Genomic DNA, 25811 nt, shown 5'->3' with positions numbered 1-25811 from the left:
GAGCATGATGCAGTACCTACCACAGTTATGTATTTGTGCACTTATTTTATTAAGCAAAAGTATAAAATCACAGTTATAACCAACAAGACTGTAAGTTCATGAAGGTAGGCACTGTTCGATATTTGATTCAACCATCTATCCCCAGGACAACAGGGTCTGGCACACAATTTGGGCTCGAATATTTCAGTGAATCCAATTGAGGCGATGGGAGACAAAGGAGCCAATTTTAAAACCTAACTCAAAATGATAAAGTTCTAATTTATAACGCTGCCCATCTTGCTTCAACACTCTCTTCCACCTCCACTCTCAACAATTCAGACCAAACCATTTATGGGGTTAGATACCTCAGGTCTCCAACTTCTGGCAGGACCTTCCTTCTTCAAACCCACAAAGTTCCAGGTCCAAAGTGAAATCATCCCAGCAAAGGGACGGTAGGAACGTGCCTCTTCACTCCCTGACTGGAAGGGCCCGGAGCACCAGGGAAGGGGACAGGAGGAGGATCCTATGACACACTGGCAGGGAGTATGAACACTAATTTCTGCAGCCATGATGCAAGCCCACTTCGTACCGATGAAGCCACAAGGCGCTTCTCTGAGGCTTCTCAGGGGCCATTCAAGTCGCTCGTCGGGGCCCGGCCGTAGGCGCGAGTCGCCTTAGTCACAGACACCTACCTACTCCATTCACGAAGGAGGGACTGACCAAACCAGCCTCCTGAGCCTCACCCTTTAAGAACCGCCCCCCTTCGAGCCTGACGTGCTCTAAGTAAATACTCGCGAGAGTCACCGGCTTCCGCCCGCTTCCTCCTTTCAGCTTGCCGGGTCGGAAGGGAAGGCGGTACCTCCCGCCCCACAGCCTACCTCAGAAGGCTGCGCGGCCCAGGCTGCGGCCAATCGGCAGGCCCATTGTAGGCTGCGGCGTAGAGAACCAATGGAGAGTCGCGGCGCACGCAGAGTTTCTCCTGATCCGCACCCGCCCGCCCCCTCCCTTCCGCTCACCTACTTCTACTCCGCCCCTGGCGGAGGAAGTGATGTCACAGGCCCCATGTGAGCGGATTGCAACACATGCAACTGCCTGGAGAGAGGGAGCCGGTGTCCTACGTCAGAGCCGCCGCCGCCGCGGAGCCGCCGCTGGGGAGGAGCAGCCGCTGCCGCCCAGGACTGGGCCCTTAGGTCAGTCAGGGAGAGGAAAAGGCTGGCTACCAATGCGGCGGGCCGCGTGGGGCGGGGAGAGAAGGGCCACTCGGGGATGGCGAGGAAGGGGGCCGCTCTGCCCCAGCGGCGGCGCTAACTCTGTGGTCTTGGTGTCTACGGGCCCTGCCGGGCCGCTCTAGGGAGGAGGAGGCGAGAAGATGGCGGACGACCCCAGTGCTGCCGACAGGAACGTGGAGATCTGGAAGATCAAGAAGCTCATCAAAAGCTTGGAGGCGGCCCGCGGGTGAGCGCCGCGTCCGGCCCCCCGGTGTCCTCATGGTTCCCGGACCCCTCAGGATGGCCGCCCCCGCGCCGCATGGCCGAATGAGGAGAACCAGGCAGTAGCCAACTCCCGCCTTCTGGATCTCTGAGTAGTAGCTCCCGATTCAGGGGCGAGGGTCCGCACGGTTGGCCCGAGAAGGGGTCCTTTCCCCACTGGGAAGTAAGGGGCCGCCTTCCTGAGTCTCAGACCACTCGCCCCTCTCGTGGTAGGCCACCGCTACTTTGTACCAGGTTCTTGAATCCAGCTCTGCACTCTTCGGGCTCCAGGTGCTGCCACCCGATTCGCGAGTTGTTGTGGGAAAGGGCCCGGCCTTCCTTTCCGAGCGCCCTTTCCTGATTTCCTCTCTTACCTTCTCTTTACGTTCCTCAGCCAGGCGTCATTAAAATGGCCTCCCCCACCCGGGCATTAGAGGTCTGGGAGAGTGAAGTTTGGATGGGGCGGGAAAGAGAAGTGGCCGGAGACAACCTCATTCTGACTCCCCCTGATTTCTGTCTTCCACCTCTTCCAAGATGACTTCCCAAGTCCACTTATCACCCTGAAGCTTTCTGCTGGTAGCTGTTCCAAGACCTACCTATAAACGAAATGCCAAAGTGTGCTGGGGGAGGGGAACGTTGGTAGGAGAGGTTTTGGTTGGCAAATAGTGTCTCAGTCCCCGGGAGAAATCCGGATTATGGAACCTTTTGGCATGAACCATAACAACAGGGCTCTGTTTGCCTTTTACTGGGACTACTGGGGTATCAGACTCGCCTGCTGTACTAATGCTTGTTGAAATTCAGAACTGAATTAAGTGGAGTTTGTCTCCTCTAGTAAATTTTGATGAGAAACTGTGGGTAAGTCCATTGTGTGAAGAGTAGACCAGATGAAAAGTGGCCATGTGTGCTTTTTAGAAAAAAAAATGTTGCTCATTTGGGGAATTTGTGCCAAAGCTATTCCTGTTTTCTCACTTTATTTTGTTCCTTTCCCAGTCATAGAAACTCTTTACTTACAGGAAGTGGCAAAAAAAAAAAAAAAAAAAAAGTTCTTGGAACATTACTTATTTGTATGTCTGAGCATTCTTGGAATAGCAGAGTGGCTTGCCCCAGGATTTTTGGAAAGTTGATTTCAGCACAAGAATTAGACATTCTGGTTTCCAGCCCAGGTTTGTCTTTGACCAATAGGTTTGCAATATTAGGGTGACTATCTCTTGCTCCTGATAAAATGAGGTGTATGTACTTTGGCTGAGGATCCAGAATTAATGGGTTGGTTTTGTTGTGGTGTTTTGATGTTAATTTATGTTCTGTTTGGGACAAGGCTTCTGCAAGTTAGCCCTATTCGGTGACTTGAACTTTTGTTTATTCTTTCTGACAGCTTTTTTTTTTTTTTTTTTTTTCCCCCAGTTCCTTAGCTTGTTTTCTTTGAATTTAATAGCATATGCAGGCCTAGTTAATAATTTTATAGGAACTTGAACACAGGTGGTTCTGTGCCACATGGTAGAATTAATTATTACTATCCCCCAAGTGGGAGAATACTGTACAAGAGTGATAATATAGGTCATGATCCAGTCTGATGCTCTGCTAGGAATTAGCCAAGTTCTTTTCTTTCACTGGTATTTTCTGTTACTTGAAGTCTTCAGTGAATATCACCTTTTATAGGTTTTCGGTTGTTTGAAGTGGGATATGATACGTAGATTTGTTCTTACTACTTTCATTTAGAGACAGTTTATTTGCTTACCCAGGTTCACACATCAGAACTTGCATACATTGTGTCCTCTGAAGCAGTCTAAAATATGAATTCAGTTGTAAATTGCCAACTGTCTGAGTGAAGTAATGTTAGAGATAACACTGCTTAATAAGTAATAGCATTATTTTCCACTGCTTGATGAAGTAAACTCATTCTTTGTTCCATGTTACCAAGCCACTTGAAACTTTTAAGCCCCTGCTTGTTTTTAAAGGCTTTATTCCTTAGTTTAGCAACAAAGTTCAGTGAAGTTTAAAGCATGCTAAAAATGAAGTTCTTAAGCACAGCTTTTCTTGGAGTGATGGAGTTAGTTTGAACACTTTTTTTTTTAAATTTTCATTTTATTGAGATATATTCACATACCACGCAGTCATACAAAACAAATCATACTTTCGATTGTTTACAGTACCATTACATAGTGGTACATTCATCACCCAAATCAATCCCTGACACCTTCATTAGCACACACACAAAAATAACAAGAATAATAATTAGAGTGAAAAAGAGCAATTGAAGTAAAAAAGAACACTGGGTACCTTTGTCTGTTTGTTTCCTTCCCCTATTTTTCTACTCATCCAAGTTTGAACACTTTTGACAGAAATAAGCTATCCAAAATAGTTGGGGAGTTTTCCTCTGAACAATGTGATTGATAGTCATGTCCTGCTTTGTTTCTCCCTCCCCTAGTCCACCTTATGCTTTTAGTTAGGACTTCTTTGCATCTTGATCCCATGAAAATTTTAAATCTTGGCCTTCTTGGTTATTGGTAAGGGAGTCTGAGATTTATTCTGTTTGGCATGAAAGTTCCCCAGTACATAACAAGATTTTATTTTCATGGCTGAGTCAGGCACTTGAGATTTTTATAGATAGTGCACAAGTAAGTGCTTCACACTGAGAAACGTTTTTCTTCTTTGCCTAATGCTAAAATATTTTTAGGAGAATTGCAATGGGGTTGTTAAGACAAATTGGGTGGTAAAACGAATCCATGTGTGTTAGTTTTGGGGAGCAACCTGTGGGTTTCAGAAGTGAATTGAGGTTGTATTCAAGCATGATGATTAGCACTAGATTATGAAATTTAGTGGTGGATAAATTGAATTGTTTTGGAAATGAAGAAAGATTTCTCCCCCAGCATTGTAGAATTCTGGGCACAAAAATCAGAAATTGGCTTGTTTTTAACAGTAGCTATTAAAATATGCTAGAATAAGAGTAATGTTGAAATTGAAATAGTCAATATGCAATTACCTCTTGATGTATGACCCAAGTATAATATACACGCTTGTAAAAATTTATTGCGCTAAGCAACATTTTATTTTATTTAATCATCAACAAAATAATTAATGTCACTGTACGACATACAAGAGAACTAGGGCTGAGAAGTTAAATAACTTGCAGTCCACAATGTTACAAAACTATAATGTAGCAGAGCCCAGGACTTAAAACCAATGTTCTATACTGCACAGTGGGCATGTGTTTTTGTTTGTTTGTTTTCAAAAGCGCAAGACTAGATATACTCAGAATGTAATCTGAGCTATAACAGACTTTTTTTATATTCATTTTATTGAGATATATTCACATACCATGCAGTCATACAAAACAAATCGTACATTTGATTGTTCACAGCACCATTACAGAGTTGTACATTCATCACCAAAATCAATCCCTGACACCTTCATTACCACACACACAAGAATAACAAGAATAATAATTAAAGTGAAAAAGAGCAATTAAAGTAAAAAAGAACACTGGGTGCCTTTGTTTGTTTGTTTCCTTCCCCCATTTTTCTACTCATCCATCCATAAACTAGACAAAGGGGAGTGTGGTCCTTATGGCTTTCCTAATCCCATTGTCACCCATCATAATCTATATTTTTATATAATCGTCTTCAAGATTCATGGGTTCTGGGTTGTAGTTTGATAGGTTCAGGTATCTGCCACCAGCTACCCCAATTCATTAGAACCTAAAAAGGGTCGTCTATATTGTGCGTAAGAGTGCCCACCAGAGTGACCTCTCGGCTCCTTCTGGAATCTCTCTGCCACTGAAGCTTATTTCATTTCCTTTCACATCCCCCTTTTGGTCAAAAAGATATTCTCCATCCCACAATGCCGGGCAGACTCTCTTTTATGTTTGTCTTTAGAAGAGCATCTATGTATGGAGCCAAAGTTGCTAAAATGAGCTGTTTAACTAGGTTTCTGCTTTGTAGCCAGCATCATACTTAATCTTTTGAGTTGAAAGGAGTGTCACCCATATGACTTCAATTCAAGTTGTGTGGAGCATACTTACTGTATTTGATTTCATATAAGCCTGATTGAAAGTTAGTTTCTGTATATGCTTGTAATATAACCAACCAGTTATTTTGCTGTACATAAGATCTGCTTAAAGTTGGTGATAGTTCTTTCCTGTTCATGAGTGCTCCTGGTATATTCTCCATAGTTGGCTTAATGAGGACTAACATGTACATAAGCCAAAATTGGAACTGGGGCCATCTGAATGGAACCATGGGCGAGGGTATCCTGAATAAAGAACTAAAGCAGACACACATGAGTTCCAAGAAGGTAGGTAGGAAATATGGGGTTTTTTAATGGTGTTTGCCTAGATTCTTTTCAGATATGGCACAGTGGTTTTTTGTGTGTTGTCCCCACCCCAGTGTTTTGAGTATGAACCAGTCACAGAAATAGCGTTATAAACCTTATAGTTTTTAGGTTATAAATTTGTAACCAGAGCCGTTTCTAGCCAAGGACAGTGATGAACGTGACAGAGAAACAGACAAGGTTAATTTAGGCTAAGTTGTGCCTGTGGGTATTAGAATTTTTTTTTCACTTACGCAGAGAACTTGTATATTTCAGATATAATGAGGACTTGGTCAGATAACCCTCATAGTCTTCAACCCATGTTTGAAGATTAGCGCAGCTTGTGAACTTCTTATGGGTCTTCTGTAGTCTTTGGACATTTTTAAAGCAGTTTAGATTAAAATAACTTGTAGATACTGTAACTTTGAAGGAACTAGAAATTACCTGACCATACATGACTATCTTTCCTGCCCCTAAATATAATGTGTTTTTTATCATGTTTTTTTAATCTACAAAACTGCTTACATTATGTTGAATTGAAAGTTAATAATTTGTGAGATTGTTGAATAGGTTAATTTTTTATCTTATAGAGAAATGATATGGACAGATTGCTTAATCTGTATGATTTGAATAAATTAAAGCAAGTCATGTATTTGAGTACCTTGCAACTGAAAATTGTTGGTTAATAGAACATTCACCTAAATGATAAAAGGAATACTGTCAAAGCACTGAATTTCAGGTACTTTTATTTTTATTTTAGTTCTCAATATCCTTGAAGTGCTCACTATAACCAAAGTGATATTTTATAGTCATTCATATTGATACCTGAACCATTCAGTGTTCAGGCTTTTAAGAGGGCTTTTATCATCCTCTCTCCTGGCTTTTTTCAGTCTCCCCATCTCTGGTGGTTAGACAGGTAAGAAGTCAAGAAGAGGTAAGTGTAGAACAGACAGAGATTTAGTGACCTCTGACTACCAACCACGTTTAACTTAGAGCAAGTTATTGTTTCCAAGCTTTGGTTTCCACACCTGTAATTGAACAGTGATCTTTGGATGAGAATGAAGTAAGAGTGCCTAGCACCACGTTTATCACAGTAGAGTGCTCTGTCAATGTTAGTTCTTTCCTTCTGTTTGTATACACAAACATTGGAGAATTATACAGTTAAGGAGAAAGGATACTAATTCTGCCAGCTGGTTAGAGCCATAAGAACAAGTGGTGGTAAAGGGAAGAGGGGAGATGAGAGTATATTTGACAGGATGTGGTGGTGTTTCTCAGTCCCTTCCCAGTGTCACAGGCCACCTGCCTCAACACAGAACTAGTCCTAACAGCTGTTGTATTCTGGCATGGTGTTCTGTGCACTGTGAACCTAATGAACAATTACTCTGTCTTTGAATTTCAAGTCTTGACAGACTTCTCATTGTTACAGCAGATATACTTATCCTTCCAGGGAAGAAAGACTTACTCTGGACACACTCTTAGGTGAGCAGGAGTACCTAATTAGAATACCGTTTATGGCAGAGTGCAGTGTTAGTTACAGGTACACTCCCCCACCCCACCCCAAGTGGGACCCTTATTGCAGAGGGTCCTTTTTTTCTCTGATCTTGGGTTTGAAGGTGTATTCAGCTCAGGCCCCTGTGTAGGAAGATGTTTGCTTGTGAGAAAACTTGAAGTTGTGTCAGCTTTGCAACAGGGCTAAACAGTATTAGATCCCGTTTGAAGAGTGGAAGGAGAAACTTGCCTCCATTACCTGGGCCCGCTGCTGGATTTATCTAAGCAAGAACTTGGACAGCAGGAATTTCTGAGTCCAGCCTCTTTTCTAGGGATCTCAGAATAGAACCTTTTCCTAGATACATTCTTTAGGACTGCCTTAATTCTTCGGCAGCCTGCTATCTTAGTGATGGGGAGAAGAGATTAGGGAGGTTCAAAGGTCTTTTCTCCAGCAGGTTGGAAAGATTATGGGAGTATGAGGTTTCTCATTGGGGCACTGCCCTTAGCATGATTGAGCTCGCGCTGATAACTAGCTTTGCCTTAGGTCATTTGACACACTTTGAATCCTTGCCTGTCTATTCAGGAATGAAAACTTCCTTTCTTTCTATCACTGAAGAGTTACCTTTATTTGAATCTAAGTGAATGAAGATTAAGGAAAAAAAAAACAGTTGCTTTTTTTCTCACCTCTGCAAAAATGTAATGAATTTGATTAAAAGCCATGGCTTCATTATTATTCTCTTGTTGGTACAAAGATGAAAACAGACTTGATTCTTTTAAATTGATAGACTGATCAAACTTTCTGTGCTTTAATGAAACCCTTTTTAATCGTCTTACTTTGTATATAATAGGTGCCTTAACAGCATTTGTTTTATGTTTGCTTTGTCCTTTTTTAACCTTTTTCTATCCTTACTTTAATGCCAATTTTCAGATGTTTAAAGCTTTATCTGGTTATTCTTTCAATGTCTTTACTCTTGTGACAATCCTCCCTGCTAGGTTTAGAGGACTCGACATTTTCAGGTGTTTGACAACTGCTCCTTGTCATGCGGATAACTGAGGGATGCTAGACCTGTATTCTTCTGTTTTCTCACTTTCGTTTGATCCTCTGAGGTCTCCTAGAAAAATGATCCTAGTCAAAATCTTTTTCCTGCCATGTCTGTAGCCTTCTAAACTAGATTTTTTCCAAGCATACATTTAGGTATATGAAAGATGAAGCTCACAAATGCATTTTTACTACTAACCAGCCAGCTAACTGGCTTTATCAGACATCTGCTATGAGTTGGGCCCTAGATATTTCAGAATAAATATGTAGTAAAATGAGGACATGGTCTGAAACACAACCCTGGAATGATATGAACCATTTCCAGTCCCATATTAATAGTACAGAATAACAGTACATTTTGAAGAGGGTGTGGTGTAAGCAGGTGATTAGGACAGAGACTCTAAAGGGAAGCAGGTTATGAGCAGGGTCTTGAATGAGGTGTTGGACATTGTCAGAAAGCAAAGAGATTAGAGATTGTGTAACTATGCAAGCAGAAGTTAACACATGTCCTGGGCAAGGCAAGTATTGTCAAAGAATGTTACTTTGGGTTTTAGTGTTGTTTGGCTGATACAGTATCTTTTATTCAATAGAAAAATGGAGCTGTAACTGATTTGCAACTTTGAAATTGTAATTGAAATTCATTCTTGGTTAAAAGCCAGGTAGCCTAAAACTAAATCCGAAAGCTTTGTGTTAGTTGATGGTTGTGAGTTGTCAAGGTATTGAAATAGTTCAGAGCTTTTGCACATGAGTGCCCCATTGGTAAAGTTGGCAGGACAGAACTTAAGACAATCCCAATACAAGTTTTCATTTTAGCCTGAATAACCTTTAGTTTGCAAGTGATGAAAATGTACTTGTATTAATCCCCAAACATTTATTCCTGATGTCTCTGATATTTTTAGCATTTTACTGTAAAAGTAGTTCTGTTACTTTCAAGCTATCCTACTTCCTGGCATTTTCATTTATGATTCCACTTAAGCAAGGTGGATCCCAGGAAAGATACAGGGTTAGCGATTCATGGCTGAAATGTGTTTTAATCACGTAATGAAGTACAGAGAGGTTAAGTTGCTTGTCTAATATCACAGCCTAGTAGGGGCAGTGCCAGATTCTGTTCCGTCTTTTCCGATTTCAAAGACATGATCTTAACAATTGTGCTATGCTGCTTTGCTGTTTTATTAGCATTTCTTTTGCTGAATAGAAATGTCTTCCATTCCCTTCTGAAAGGAGGCATCTGGTCCAAGGAGACTTGCAATTTACTAGAGGGAGCAGGTGTGCTGAGACCGAGGCACAAAGATAAAGGAAAAATAGGCATGCTATTTGCAAACCCACCCAAGGAAGAACTTGGGTACTGAACATGTTTATTCTTAATGAGCACAGGTGGTAAGGGAAATAATTCACTGCTAAAATCTCTCCCCAGAAATTCATTTATATATTAGAAAGAGTATTAACAGGAAGGCTGAGACTTTGTTTTATTTGAAAAGTACATCCTTAGTGGTCAAGAAAGATACGAGGTGGGCTTCCAGGTGCCATGGTTTGTTGGCCAGCAGTGGCCTCTAATATTTATAGAGTCCCTTGTAGAACCTTGTAACCAGTGACAGTGAATCCCTAACACAGGTTGTGACCGATACCTCCTGGATTTGCACAGTAGTAAGGGCACTAGAGAAATATTCCAGCTTCTTCTGCTCTGTGGTAGAATATTCCACTAGGTTAGCTTTGTTCTCTGAACAGAAAAAAATGTAGTCTAATGGTTAAGATTATAACTTTGAAATCAGCAAATGCCTGTAATTGTAGGAAAAGTGACACTCTACTGGATGTGTACATTTTTGTTTTAGATGGCTGAGTAATCCTAGTGCTTTTGAGGGTAAAACACCAAAATGAACCTTGGCAAAATTTCTGCTGAAAAATGTTGAGACATCTGAGTTCTTCTATCTGCTAAAGTAGAGGCTGCTTTAATGTTCAAATCTTGTCCTTCTATCTGCTAATGTCATCTGACCCTAAGGTAACTTGCACAAACCAATTTCAACAACTCTGTCTAGTTTCTTTGAACAGCAACAGAATCTCCTTTCTGCTGTGGTATTCTAACCAAGCTCTTATAAAAGGCAGTCCCATCTGCCTCCTAACCTGCATCATTGATGGGCTGCTGGGATGGGGACGGGGAGGACCTAAAGGTGAGGACTAACCTGGTGTGTAAAAACAAAAGAAGCATTTTGTTATGGTAAGAGACTAACAGTGGAGTGGTTTGAACTTTTTAGCGAAGCAAAAGCAGGGGACTACAAGTTGTTTCCAGTCACTAGTTTCCAAGAACAGACAAATTTTTAATTGATATTTTATTTGGTAGTGCAGAGTAAATCTCTGGTGTCTGCTTAGAGACTATATATATAAAGATGACCCTGTTTCTGATATTAGGAATTAATTGTTTATTCATTCTGCCAGTGTTTGCTTGCCTACCATGTGCTAAAATGATCTCTGCCCTGAAGAAGCTTATGGACCTAGCATAAGCGATATATTCTTTGTTTGATACTTGTTGGCAGAGAAAACTGAAGTCAGACCTCAGGTCCTTTTGACATGGTTGATAAACGGATAGAGGGGACTGGCCCTGGCTTATATCAAAATATTGAACCCAAGCCACATATACAGGGTAAAACCACTTAAGCTTTTATATAATGTAGCTATTTAAAGTTTTAGAAGGGACTGAATCTCTAATTTTGCCTTATGATAAATTGCAAAGAATAATTTTCAGTGTTAACGGCCATTTTGTTTTGGATGTTTTTGGATTGGTTCTTTGGTTCTGCTGGAAGATTTGGTTGGTCCTGTAATCCAATAAAGGTGATCACCACATACCACAAAATCACTTCTCTCTTATCTCCCTCTTTTGATCTTAACCCAGATTCAAATAACACTTCAACACCACTTAACGGTGCCTTTTTTTTTTTCTTTTCCCTTTTCATTTTTTCCACTTCCAGTTGTTCTGGGGTATTGATCCTTTCCAACTTAAACTATTATAGGGCAAGTGGGGGGAGGAGCAAAGAGCTGTAGTTCCATTTAGTGAACACTTAGTTTTGGCTATCCATGCTAGGCATTTGACACATATGTTATCTTATAAAAGCCTCACAACCTTGTGAAGTAGTTAGAAACTGAGGCCCAGAGGGATTTATGTAACTTGTCTGAAGTCACACAACCATAAATAATACAACAAGAACGTGACCCCCCAAAAGATCTCCTTTTTTTGTGCTCTTGGTAGAGAAAGGCAAATAGAAAACCCACAGTGAATTTAAAAAGAGTTTCAGAAAGTGTTTCAGTTTGCTAAAGCTGCTGAAATGCAGTATACCAGAAATGGATTGGCTTTTACAATGGGGATTTATTATTTTACAAATGTACAGTTCTAAGGCTGTGAAATTGTCCAAATTAATGCATCAAAAGTACCGATACCTTCTCTGAAAAAAGGCCACTGGCATCCGGGGTTCCTCTGTCCGATAGCAAGGCACATGGCTGGCATCTGCTGGTCCTTGTCTCCTGTTTCCTTGCTTTCCCTCCTGGCTTCAGTTGCTCCCTCAGCTCCTCCGGGTGCTTTCTTCTAAGATTCTCTGGGTGTTTCTCTGAGCTCTCTGATTTCTCCTGTCTTTTATCCTCATAAAGGACTCCAGTAAAGGATTAAGACCCATGTTGAATGGGCTGGGTCACATCTCAATTGAAACAACCTAGTCAAAAGGTCCTACCTACAATAGATCTGCACCCACAAGCATGGAGTAAAAGAACATGGCCTTTTCTGGGGTACATAACAGCTTCAAACCAGCACAGAAAGGGAGCAGAAAATGGTGAGGAACTAACTGATTTTAAGCTGGTGAGCCACAGCTGAAGTATAGTGGGAAGTCTCTAAAATATTCCTAGACCTAACCTGAAAGTAGTTCTGTTACTTGGGGATGGCAAGGTGGATGGCAGAGCATATGATGGAGAAAGGGGTGTTGTGGCTGGTGAAAGTTGAGCATCTCTGAGCTGTCACAATTCAGCTTGGTTGTGTTATTGCTAGGGTAAATGACAGCAGCTCACCTACAGCAAGTGGGCTCCGTGGGTTCCTCTTTTTTAGGTAAGAGTGAGGTCATGAAAACCCTTTTCCTTCAGTTGACCAGATTTTATTCTGCTTCAAGGCACAGAAAGCAAGCCAGGCACAGTGAGTTTCAACCCTAGCTATCATTACAATCAACAGTATTTGAAAATTCAGACTCCATCTCACCCACAACCACCACCACCACACCAACCAGCCTTACTCTCCCTATTCAAGACCTATTGTTTCACAGTGGGGGGGGGGGCTCTTTTGTTTGTGTTTGATTATTTATTTTTGCTTTGGTGTTTTTAGAAAGCACTCCAAGAATTCTGGGATTCTCCTGTAAACTGGTCAGTGGGCAGACTTCTGGGAACCCCATTTTCTTTCAAGCTTTTTATCTACCTTTCTAAAATGTTCTTGAGCATTGTTAATGATGTTGAACAAGCACATACACACACCCCACCCCCAGCTTTACTCTAATTACCTTTAGTTGGTCTTCCTTAGTGATCTTTCAGTCCTGGCATTCAAGTAACCATGTAAATGTTTCCCTGTCCACAGTGCTCAGGAACCATGAAACCTTGAATTGGATGAGTAACTGGTAGCACTATACTAACCTCCTGTCCTTGACAAAGAAACCTTTCCTATTACATCCTCTATTTGAGAGTGAGAGAGGAGAAAACTGTCAGCTATTTCTTCCTTTCTGAATTTTTTTGTCAAGTTTTATTTACTGTCTGTATTCAGTCTGTTTACAACTTCCTCCTGTCTCCCAGCTGTTTTATTTCTCAGAAGTTAGTCCTCTCGGTAGAAACATTGATGGACACTTCCTTAATAAAGGAAAAAAAACTAAAACTGATGAGAACAAGAAGGGATCAGAGAGCAGAAACAGGCTTTTTGGGGCAAGTAGTTGTCTGTTGTATCTTGTTTTGCCCCGTTTTTATAATCTGCATGTGAATCATTGCTGTACCTCATGAATCACTGTCTCTTGAATGAGAGCCTTTTGATTTTGGAAAAGGAATATAGTGAGAAAGCAGAAGAGTAGATAAAAACTATTAAAATGTTAAAAAATTTAAAAGTTGTAGTTTGTCTGTGGAGCCAACAGCTATATAGTAAGAGTTTTATTTCACGTTCTCCCCTGAGAAGTGTGCGCTCCACTTTAACGTGAAAAAATTCAGCTTCCTTAATTTTATTTCAGTGTTTATACAAACTAGTCTAACAACTTTGATTGGATTGGGGAAGGGGGTGTGTGTGAGTGTTTATCTTGTTTGGAAACTTTCCTGGAAAAATCTGCTGGTATTAAACCTAACATGCAAAACATCAGGGGTTATAAAGTAGCCTTTAAATTTCTAAAGAAAAAAATGTCTAAAGAAGGAGCCATTCCCTTCCTCCAGTCAGTTGTCTCATGATCAAGGTGGATTCAGAACCTTAATGCTTCCCCCATAGCCAGTAGGGAGAGGTAATTTTTTGCACATTGTTCAGAATTCAAAAGTAATAAGATTCCAAGACTTAGCAACTTGGTAAAAATCTACCAAACCAAACAGAAAAGTTTTTTGTAAAGCTACACTTCTGAACCATTTTTAAAAATAAAATCCTGTTCTTAAGTGTCTGCACTGCTTTGTCCTCAATGGAATGTTACATGAGTGTGAATGTAAGGTTGCCCAACTCAGTGCTATATAGTAAGGTAGCTTAATGAATGTTCGTCTTAACCTATCTTCTCTCCAAAGTAAATAGCTGCTTATCTCAAAGTAAATAGCTGCTTATCTTAAGGTCATTGCTTTGCCCTCCACGTTGTCACCTTGCTTTAGGATTTCCTTCAGGGATTTTGGGCTCCTTCAGTTAATTTATCCCAACATCCTCTTTTGTCTCAAACTTCCAATCCTCTGGGGTTTGGTGCCTGGTGTCTCCTCATCTCAGCCTTTGCCCCTGCTATCCTTGGAGCCCTGGCTCATTCCATTCTCTACTTATTGCCTCTTTTCTAGTTTCATCTCCAGGAAACTGCTCTGTAAATCACAGCACAACAACTTTTTAAAAACAGCCCTTTTGAGAAAGAATGCCCTTGGTTCCCGAAGGATCCAGAAGCCGCTAGGGTGGGGAAAATACACCCATGAGAATTGCTCATCTGAAAACAAGCATAAGCCAGTAAAATTGATATTTGAATTTATCTGCCATCATTTTCCCCCTCTTCAGTATTTTCATGTTTTGCACATGCATGAGTTGACAACCCCTGTGTGGAGACAGGCAGGGGGGTACCCAGAATCTAGACTATATTTGAAGCTGAAACTTACATCCCCAGTGCTTTGAGCCCCTCCCAGAGAAATTCCTTTTCTCTTCCTTGGCCTATAGGATTTGACATAACTCCAGACAGACTCCTCAAAAGTCTTTTCAGAAAGAAATTCACTCTAGAAACTTAGCAAGATAAATTGTTGGAAGAAAAGCAGTTTTTTTTAATTTGATTGCTTCAAAATAGACTTCAAAAAACCATTGACTGTAAAGAGCATTTTTGTTTTGTTTTTTACAGTAGACAATTATCAGTTTTATTTGAGAATTCTTTTTCCATCCAGTTCAGAAACTGGCCACAGGCAGGACTGTATGTATGTCTAATTTTTATTTCTAGGCACTTTGACCTGGTTTAGAAAAATTCCTTTTGTGTAGTTCTATGAAAATTAAAACTAAAAGAACAAGAGTAGAGAGAATACACAAGGGTTCTTTCTGGGAATCACCCTTGTTTTGTCAGTACTATATTTGAAATTTTAGCTGGTGTGAATAATGGGAATATATAACATTTATTATGTAGATGAAGAAATAACTATGGGTCAGCTGGTATTTGGGAGCTTTATTTTATATGAGTAGTTTATTGGAAGGAGCTTTTTGTTTTATGATCATTGTTTGTGTTTGTGGTGACCACTAAAGCTGTACATCATAAATTTTCTTGGTTCTCTGGTTTGGTTACAATACTTGCTCCCCTATCCAAGGGGTAGCAGCAGAGCACACACACCATACTCTCTAATGTACTGTCTTTGATGAACTTGTAGTTTATTGGGCAAAGTATTGGAATGGTTATGAACTAGCCTTCTAGGTTTTGAGTAGATACCCTAACAAAAACAATGCTGGTTTTGGAAGTATTGTATCAGATGAAAGTCTGAGAGTGACTGTTTTTGGTGGTGGAGGGACTGGATAGCCAGCTTGTCTTGTAAAGAAAACTCTCGGATGCTTTGGAAGCCTATGTCATTTACCACTAAGAGAAAACTTCCTGAGGGTGGAGTCATCTAGATGAGGTCCCTTACCAAGGAGAAACTAACACCATGGTGCACATTTGTTAAATTAATTTTACTCTATGAAAAACTTTCCAAGGACCTGATTCAAACACACTCAGATATCAAGCCCTTGGAATTACAAAGCTAATAGAGGGATTTTCTCTGCTTTCGCTGTTCCCCTCACTGTGCCTCTTCCCTTCTTTCTTACTAGTCACCTGACACATGAGCCTGTTTGACTTGATATTATACCCATCTGTCCAATCTCTTGGTTTTTCTTGCCAGATACCATTGAACTCTAGATATATGAAATATGCTATTAAAGTTGGCATATTGGGCTTCTGTGAAATTATGCATGCTCAGTAATTAGGGGACACTTTAGATGTTTTTGGCAGTTTCCCAGTTTCTCTTTGCCCCAACCTGTTCCCCCATGACACTAATAATTATAGCTATTAAACTTGTGGCCCTTAAGGACCTGATCTGTAAGGACCTTAGGAAGCAACTGTCTCAACAGATTCATTAAGTATCAGGTAGAAACCATTTGTAAAATAGCATCATGTTTCCTTACATTCCTTGGCTCGTACCAGATCAGCCTTTGCCTTCAGTATGTAAGTCAGATCACTTTCTTCTGGTAGCTATGTAATATAAAGGCAGCCTTCAGATCAGGTCAGGGCAAATTTGGGGCTTTTAATTTCCTATGTATGTGTATGTTGTAGATTTAATTCTGTTCATATTGTCACTTGTTCTCCTTAAAAATTATCTAGTTTTTAACATTAACATTTAAACATTTTTTTATTGTGGTAACATATATACAACACAAAATTTCCCAATTCTATTTTCTTTGAATTTGCATATTCTAGTTAGTTCATGTAAGTGATCTCATACAATATTTGTCCTTTTGTGCCTGGCTTATTCCAGATTTTTACAGGTGAATAATATTCCATTGTGGGTATACATCACATTCTGTTTACCCATTCATCTGCTGATGGACATTTGGGTTGCCTCTGTCTTTTGGATATTGTGAATAATGGTGCTGTGAACATTGGTGTACAAACATCTGTGCAAGTCCCTGCTTTCAGTTATTTAGGGTAAATACCTAGAAGTAGGGTTGCTGGGTCATATGATAATTCCATACTTAACTTTCTGAGACACCACCAAACTGTTTTCCACAGGGGTTGCACCATTTTACATTCCCACTGACAAGGTATGAGGGTTCCTAGTTGTCTGAATCTTTGCCAGCACTTATTTTCTGTTTTGTTGTTTTAATAAAAGCCATGAGGTGGTATCCTATTGTGGGTTTGCTTTGCATTCCCCTAATGACTAATGATGTTGAGCATCTTTTTATGTGCCTATTGGCCATTTATATTTCTTCTTTGGACTTTGTCTATTGAGTCATAAGAGTTCTTTATATATTCTAGATACAAATCCTTTATCAGATATATGGTTTGCAAATGTTTTCTCCTATTCTGAGGCTGTCTTTTCACTTTTTGATGGTGTCCTTTGAGGCACAAAAGTTTTTAATTTTGGAGTCCAGTTTATCTACATTACCTAGTATTTCAAATAGTAATTTTTTCCATGTTGTGTAGGTATTAATAAGAGTTCTTTACCTTTGCATTGTCTGAACCCAGAAGACAGTCCCAAGAGAAAAGCACTTAAGTAATGCAGCTTAGAGACACGTTTTTGAAAAGGTATCACCTAGAATAACCCTCCCAGGTGATTTCAATGTGCAACCAAAGTTTGCTTCCAGTAGAACTAGAAATATTGAAATGAGGTGGTTCTTAACTTTTGGTGCTAAGTGTCTTGGGAATTTGCAGGTAAAAGGATAAATTGCTTTCATCAGTATTGAGATTAGAAAGAGGCTGATAGCTGTTCAAAAGGGACCTCCTCTGTTTGTTAGGGCCGTGGTGAATTTAGAGTTTCAAGTTTGATCCCAATTTTCAGTTCTAGAAACTTGAATTTGGGTATCCCGAGTTCATCGGGCTCAATGCCTTGCTCTTTTTAATCAAACTCAAAAGAAATTGGTATGTAAAATACATTTGCCATTTACATGTTCAGTGCATGTGGTTTCATAACTGGGATGTTTGTGTACATTCTAAGGCTCTCCTTTCCCATTATCAAGGTACTTAAGAGGCTAAATTAGTGATTATAAGGTTTTTGGTGAGCTTAGAATTTAAAGCAAAGAAGGAAACAGGATGCTGTTGCATCTGAACTTTCAAAAGACTTGTTGCTCTGTCCTGCCAAGACATCTCCCACTGAAGAGCACACAGCCTGCCAGATTCCAATCCTCTACCATGAACAGGATGCAATGCCAAATTCCAGCTTTTGGCACCCTCTTATCAAAGCTTCTCTTCATCGTTGGGGGAATGAGGTGTTTCCCACACATCCCTTCCAGTCCTTACTTCTTTATATCTTTCTCACTAGTCATTCAAATAATTGAGCACCTGTTATATTCTGAACACTGTGCCTAGCTCTGGGTACACTTTGGAGAACAAAACTGTTATCGTCCCTGCCTTACTGGTCACTTTGAGAGTGATCATTTTTCTGTTTTTGGGGGGACATCTAACTCATTAGTAGCTTCCTTTACGAATGACAAGCATGACCATCTAATGAGTTATTCTTTTCTTCCACAGCAATGGCACAAGCATGATTTCGTTGATCATTCCTCCCAAAGACCAGATTTCACGAGTGGCAAAAATGTTAGCAGATGAGTTTGGAACTGCATCTAACATTAAGTCACGAGTAAACCGCCTTTCAGTCCTGGGAGCCATTACATCTGTGCAACAAAGACTCAAACTTTATAACAAAGGTAATCTAGAACTTGGTCATTTTCCTACTCTACTTTGTCTTGGTTATATTTTCCACTTTGATCTTGCTGTGGTGCTTTGGTCACATTCAGCCAGTGATCGCCAGTGGCCCTTTGGCCTTGGTGTTTTTGTTTTGTTTTAGTTAATTTTTTGGAAGTTAAGTAGTTTTGGGAGTACTTGAAGAGATAAATGCTACCTGAAACCACTCAGAAAGTTTTAAAATTAGGGAGAGAATTCTGCCTGAGAGATTTGCAGATACTTCTGCTTTATTTAAATTATGATCTAAAGGGACAGGGGCTTATAGGCTGAAGGAACGTTTCCTATTAATTGGAGAAAATTAGCTGTGGATTTAAGTAGAGAAATTGTTTATGTTCTTTGCAGTACCTCCAAATGGTCTGGTTGTTTACTGTGGAACAATTGTAACAGAAGAAGGAAAGGAAAAGAAAGTCAACATTGACTTTGAGCCTTTCAAACCAATTAATACATCATTGTATTTGTGTGACAACAAATTCCATACAGAGGTAAGAAGTTCAAGGGCAGAACATTTTCATCACCCCAAAAAGAAGTCCTGCACCTGTTAGCAATCACTCCCCATTTCTCTCCGCCCCCAGCCCCTGACAACCACTAATCTATTTTCTGTCTCCATAGATTTGCCTATTCTGGGCATTTCATGTAAACCATGCAATATGTGATTTTTTGTGACTGGTTTCTTTTACTTAGCATAATGTTTTCAAGGTTCATCTGTGTTGCAGCATGTATCTGTGCTTCAGTCCTTTCTATTACCAAATAATATTTCATTGTATGGATTTGCCGCATTTTATTTATCCATTTATCAGTTGATGGACATTTGGGTTGTTTCCACTTTGGGACTGTTAATGAATAAGACTTTTATGAGTATCCATGTTTAGTGTGTACATATGTTTACACCTAACTGCCAGACTATTTTCCAAAGCGGTTGTGCAATTTTAGATTCATTCCCACCAATAATGAATGAGGGTTCCAGTTTCTGTATATCCTCACCAACACTTGTTCTTATGTCTTTTTTTATTACATCTGTTCTAGTGGTTACAAAATGGTATCTCATTGTGGGTTTGATTTGCATTTTCTTGATGACTGTTAAGCATTTTTTCACCTACTTATTGGCCATTTGTCTATCTTTGGAGAAATATCTGTTCAGATCCTTTGCTCATTATTAACTTGGGGTTTTTTTTATTGAGTTGTAAGAGTTCTTCATGTATTCTCAGTACAACAAGGCCCTTATCAGACACATGATTTGCAAATATTTTCTCCTATTCTTTTCACTTTCTTGACAGAGTCCTTTGAAGCACAAAAGTTTTTAACTTTGATAAAGTCCAAATTACCTCTTCTTTTCTCATCTGTGCTTTTGATATTAGATGTAAGAAGGTTTTGCCTAACCCAAGATCACAAAGATAACACTACTATATTTTCTTCTAAGGGTTTTATAGTTTCAGCTCTTAACATTTTGGTTTATGATCCATTTCTTAATTAATTTTTGTGTATGGTGTGAGGAAGGAGTCCAACTTCATTTTTTTGTGATGGATATCCTTAAATTGTCTTGGCACCCTCATCAAAAATAAATTGATGGTAATAGGTGAGAACTTATTTTTGGACTCCTTAATTTTTATGCATATTTTAAACCAATAATCTCAGGGCAGTATAATGGTTAAGTGCTTAAGGAAAGCTTGTAATGTGTTCGCTTTATAAGGCATCTGTTTTATCATCCTCCTCCCCCATATCACATATTTGCCACAAAAAGAAGTTCAGTGAAAGAATGTAATCTAAATACTATTTTCAGAAACCTTCTCTCCAGCCAGTTTTTTTGAGAGCCAGGTTTGTTGTACCTTCTTCACTTTCAGTGTAGTACCCAGAACATCATGGCTGGCTATTTTTAAAAAAGAAAAAAACTTTTAACCTTTAGTAATAGGACTATACTAAGAATTTTTTTTAATCAAACTTTTGAGCTATAGAGCAGCCATAAGATGAACTTTAATGGTGGAAGAGAAGCTTCATTATAATGACCTAAATCAGTCAACAGTAGAACGATCAGAAATTCACAGCCAGCTTCTAATTCAGTCTCTTGCCTTTCGTCATGCTAGGGAAAAACCTTTACAGTAGAATTAGAACTGACATTTGTCGATGCAGTTTATAATGGATGGTTTTTGCTAAATTGACAGGAAGTCCAACTCCAGTTGGATCTTGGTTGACTGCATAGAAGGTCAAGAGTATTTTTCTCTTAGCTAACACAGCCTCCTTCTGTCAGAGGCTTCATTGAGGAGACTCTTGGCTACCCTGTTGCACTTACCTATATTTGATTTGATGAAAGCAGGTTTTGAATCTTGTTGACTTAAACAGTACCTGGTACTTGTGTTGTTTGGCTTCAACTCACTTAATAAGTTAGCCCTCACTGGTAATTTTAAATCTTAAGTACTCTTCCAAGATAACATTTAATTTTGTTAGCTTTGTTCATTTTGGCTTTAACAGATATGTCCATATCTAGAAATGATTATAGCATGTTGTACAATACAGTTTATATCCTACTTAATCTGAGTAATATATTCTTACAAGGGACAAGTCGATTTCCTGATAAGCAAAGTTGTTGAAAACTCAATCAAGCTACCTAATGGAAATCATTATGATAAGGCTGTATTTTCAAAAAGTATTCATGTCTTCACGTGAGTGTGAGTAAAGATTTTTAGTGATTGATCTGCTTACCAGTCAATTCTTGAAAGAGCTAATTTCTTCCTTAGTTAAAATGGAATAGGTAATAATTTCTTGGTTGCTCTTAGCAGTGCTTTGGGGCTAATTGTGTGGTATATGTGTTCATTTTTCAGGCTCTTACAGCGCTACTTTCAGATGATAGCAAGTTTGGCTTCATTGTAATAGATGGTAGTGGTGCACTTTTTGGCACACTCCAAGGAAACACAAGAGAAGTCCTGCACAAATTCACTGTGGATCTCCCAAAGAAACATGGTAATAGAGGAGGAAAACATGAGTTCACTTATTTTGTGTCTAGCAATAAGGTAACATACATTTGATGGGGGAAAAGTAAACCATATGATGTGGAGAAAAGCATCATGGAATGACTCGTGACTCATTGGTGCTCATGGCTTTTCTTTTGATGTCAGAATTGCTAGTCTCGGGTTGAATAACACTTTATGCCAAGCATTTAGTTAGGGATTAGTGATTTTTCTTGAAGGGACATGATGGATTATTTTTTTAATTGGCATCTTGTACTTCCTAATAATTGCCTTTTTCTCTCACTACTTTTTTGTGTCAAAGGTAGAGGAGGTCAGTCTGCCTTGCGTTTTGCCCGTTTAAGAATGGAAAAACGACATAACTATGTTCGGAAAGTAGCTGAGACTGCTGTGCAGCTTTTTATTTCTGGGGACAAAGTGAATGTGGCTGGTCTTGTTTTAGCTGGATCAGCTGACTTTAAAACTGAGCTAAGTCAATCTGATATGTTTGATCAGGTAAGTGAGAAGCAGGTGCTCCATTATGAGTCTCTCTAGGTGAGATAGGCCATTCCTCTGTATAGGTACTGAGACATGTACATCTTTTGACTTGCAGTATATTGTCTGTTAAAATCCTAGCTCTGGGTTAAATGGTGATGGGTTTTTAGGTTTTTATTAGGAAATGTTCCCCATGCTTTTATGGGCCTTATCTCTTTTGAAATCAGCCATTTTTAGGTGGGATCTTTTTGTGCCCTGTGGAGGTTCCCTGGTTCAGTAGATTACCATAATTGGCTTAAAAGTGGAACTTGATCTTAGAAACTAGCTGTTCATTTCTTTTTCTGATTCTGATTCACTTTCTGGAGACAAGCAGCAAAGTAGTGAAACTCTCAACTATGTAACAGAACTGATTAAGCCTTTTTGTTTGTGTTTAATGAATTAACCTTTTGTAGGTATCATAAAACGTTTTAAATGATTGGGGAAGTTTATCCTTGCAGAGTTCATGGAAAGAACAGCTCTTGGGTAAATTGAGCTCCATCCCATAGTCTCCAACTTCAGTGATCATAAAGTCTGTTTTGCATGCTATTAAAAGACAGTGGGTCTTGGTAAAGGTGTTTTGAAGATACTGATGATAACTTTTTTTTTTCTTTAATTCATGTCAGAGGTTGCAATCAAAAGTTTTAAAATTAGTTGATATCTCCTATGGTGGTGAAAATGGATTCAACCAAGCTATTGAGTTATCTACTGAAGTTCTCTCCAACGTGAAATTTATTCAAGAAAAGAAATTAATAGGTATCAGTGAAATGCAGCTCATTTATTTATTCTGTGGAATGTTTATGTGTATATATGTGCATATACATGATTGCGTGTATGAAATAAGACACCAAAAAGGTAAAAAGAGGGGAAGATTGAACATATTTATTAAAATCTTGCTCACTGCAATCGCTATTTTTAATTTAGCTCTTCCTTTAGTCATTATATGTAGTAAATATATTTGTATTCCCAGCATTTTTATCTTTTAGTGCTAGAAACCAAACCTCAATCTTATTTCCCATACTAATTATCCTTTATAATAGAGTGATGAATAGGCCTGAATTAAAGATTCATACAGCCATTGTTTACTGTTGTTTCTGATTTAACTAAGTATACACATGTTTCCAAATGATCATGGATTTAGGACCAACTCGTACCTCTTGGGAGTCAGTTTATGGAGCCTCAACTAGTGGTATAGTTTTCACTGACTTTTAGCACATACTCAGTTTTAAGGTTTTATTTCTCTCTCTGACTTTGAGAGAATCTATATCTACAAGGGAAACTTTAATATATTGTCTTATCAACCTCTTCTTAACCACAGGACGATATTTTGATGAAATTAGCCAGGACACGGGCAAGTACTGTTTTGGAGTTGAAGATACACTAAAGGCTTTGGAAATGGGAGCTGTAGAGATTCTAATAGTCTATGAAAATCTGGATATAATGAGATATGTTCTTCATTGCCAAGGCACAGAAGGTATGAGGATTAGAAAGTGGGGTTGCTATTTGTTGACCTGCGTATGCAGGGAGTCTGGGATGGGGATTTGGGAGGGCAACTGATTTTAGGAATAGTCAGAAGTCCCCTACTCCTTCAGCCTGTAACCCATTACCAACATAGATTATTCTGCTCTAACTGTTTAATAAGATTATCAGATTTCCTGAGGACCAGGACTGAATCTTGAATGTCTGTGTTATTTCCTTATGATAGGAGCAGCATACTTGGTAGATGCTCAGTCATGCGGATTAACAGCCTTATGAAAGAATGTCTATAGAATGAGTTCAGGAGCCCTTTGCCCAACCTCATCTTATGGGACGTATACCTGTTAGTATGTGAGAGCCAGATTAACACATTTTTTTCCCCTAATACTACAGAGGAGAAAATTCTCTATCTGACTCCAGAACAAGAGAAGGATAAATCCCATTTCACAGACAAAGAGGTATGTGTTTGTTTTCTTGGTTCGGTGATATTTTCAAGGTAGTACAAATCCGTGTGTTAGAATACTGGCAGCCTTGGGAAACCAAACCTCATACTTGGGAGAATGATGGGAGGTAGTCAGTTCCTATGTGACACATACTTGTCTAACCCAGAGAATGCCAGGTCATGGTTACTTCAGCCCTTATTTTTAAAAATTAATTAAGCAATCAGGAAAACATTCTCATCCTTGAAACAGTAGAGAAGATTTAATTTAATAGTACCTCTCCTATGCTGTGAAACCTGTGCTGCTTTCTTTAATTATCAGTTCTTCCCATGAAACCACTTCAGGTTTGATCTAAAGGCATGTTGCTTAAAACTGTCACTTCTGGGTCAAGATCCCTTTAAATGATAGCTTTCTCCTATTCCATACTGGAGGGTTTTGTTCTTCATGAGGCTGCTCCAAAAACAATTCTGGCATTTCTCTTCTGCGCTCTTGAATGAGTGCTGCCTCTAGAGTGAACAGCAGAAATCATAAGTTGAAAAACTGCTAAGTGTGTGTTGACATTTCATTGCTCAGACCAGAGCCTGAGAAGGAGTATTGTTTGGAATATTCAGGATTTATGTGCTACTGTATTTACATCACCAGAAACCAAAATTCACATGGAAAATGAGAATGATGGCTGGAAGGGTCACGTATAGGGGGAGCTAAGTCTTGATGTCTCCTAATCCTAGTGTTTTTGTATCTCATGGTCACCCGTAGACAGGACAAGAACATGAGCTGATTGAGAGCATGCCCCTGCTGGAATGGTTTGCTAACAACTATAAAAAATTTGGAGCTACATTGGAAATTGTCACAGATAAGTCACAAGAAGGATCCCAGTTTGTGAAAGGATTTGGTGGAATTGGAGGTATGTAGCAAATCAGAAAGCTGAACTTAAAACCAGGGTCCTTGGCCAAAGACCTTTTCTGGGTATCCTAAAATAACTCACCATCCACTGAGTCAGCAGCTGTGGTAGTACATGACTACAGATTCCTTGATTTGGACTATTTTTTATTGTCCCCTCGTTGCACTTTTATTCTGCAAGGAAATTGGGTTTTCCCTTAGTGTGAACCCTCTCCGCTCCACACAGGTGACTTACCGCTTGGTTTGTTTCTCCAGGTATCTTGCGGTACCGAGTAGATTTCCAGGGAATGGAATACCAAGGAGGAGATGATGAATTTTTTGACCTTGATGACTACTAGGTAGTCGACATGGGTCCGGCAAACTGTGCCTCACCCTCCAGCATCCAACCCAAGGAGCATACCCGTGGTGGAATCCAAAAAGATCCCTGCCTTACAATTGGAACATTTCCAGAACTTAATCCCTGAGCATTGGATAAGTGAAAAGAAAACCGAAACAAAACTAGACCCAGCCCTGTACTTTGGTTTGTCATGATGTCAGCGCAGCAGCCTACAATTAAATTCCTAAATGCCACTTGGGACTAATTTAAAAAAGAATCCCAGTTTTTACTTTTACTCGATGGTGAAATTGGTTGCTCTTGTATTTTATGGGAAAAAATGATTTTTTTAACCTTCATACATAGAAGCAAAAATACTTTAACTGCTGTAAACCTTCAAAAGTAATACAAGTGAGATCATACTGGTTTGTTTCTTATTTTGATTGGAGAAAAATTAAATTGCTGCATTTCGCAGTGACCCATTTACATGGCATTCTCAGTTTAGACTGCATAAGAAGAAATACATGTGGTGAAATGTTGGAACCAATTCTTTCTTGGTCTCTGTTTAATGTTGAAAGGGTGAGCTAATAGGAGACAATTTCAACTTCACTCCCTCACACCACCTTTCCCTCCAGACTGTCAGTTTCAAGGATACAAATGGCATTTGCAAGTCAACTGACTTCTTGAAGATTTGGGCCAGTGCACTCTTTCTTCCATGTGTTTTGTAGACACATTTGTGCCCACAGGTTGGGAGCCCTTAACATCAGTTTCTTTGACAAGGGTTCCCATAATCATAGCCTACTAG

General features: G+C 39.5%; 1 protein-coding gene across 1 annotated transcript; it reads left to right on the top strand.

The window, feature by feature from the left end:
• The first annotated feature begins 1031 nt into the window (after positions 1 to 1031).
• ETF1 (eukaryotic translation termination factor 1) lies at positions 1032 to 25428 on the top strand. The gene is made up of 11 exons (XM_037801570.1): positions 1032 to 1169; positions 1331 to 1434; positions 18198 to 18373; positions 18753 to 18892; positions 21224 to 21362; positions 21672 to 21862; positions 22504 to 22633; positions 23196 to 23351; positions 23747 to 23811; positions 24550 to 24697; positions 24949 to 25428. The coding sequence occupies exons 2-11, from the start codon at positions 1349 to 1351 to the stop codon at positions 25029 to 25031; spliced, it is 1314 nt and encodes a 437-aa protein (XP_037657498.1). The 5' UTR covers positions 1032 to 1169; positions 1331 to 1348; the 3' UTR covers positions 25032 to 25428.
• The last annotated feature ends 383 nt before the right edge of the window (positions 25429 to 25811 follow it).

The sequence above is a fragment of the Choloepus didactylus genome, chromosome 13 (assembly GCF_015220235.1).
Source record: "Choloepus didactylus isolate mChoDid1 chromosome 13, mChoDid1.pri, whole genome shotgun sequence".
Classification (NCBI taxonomy): Eukaryota; Metazoa; Chordata; class Mammalia; order Pilosa; family Megalonychidae; genus Choloepus; species Choloepus didactylus.
This window is presented reverse-complemented; position numbering and strand designations above follow the sequence as displayed.

Excerpts from the sequence above, each read along its gene's own strand:
- ETF1 (XM_037801570.1), top strand. The coding sequence starts at position 1,349 with ATGGCGGACGACCCCAGTGCTGCCGACAGGAACGTGGAGATCTGGAAG. Across the intron at positions 21,863-22,503 it reads AATCTGATATGTTTGATCAG|AGGTTGCAATCAAAAGTTTT; the intron begins GTAAGTGAGAAG and ends AATTCATGTCAG. Across the intron at positions 24,698-24,948 it reads AGGATTTGGTGGAATTGGAG|GTATCTTGCGGTACCGAGTA; the intron begins GTATGTAGCAAA and ends TTGTTTCTCCAG.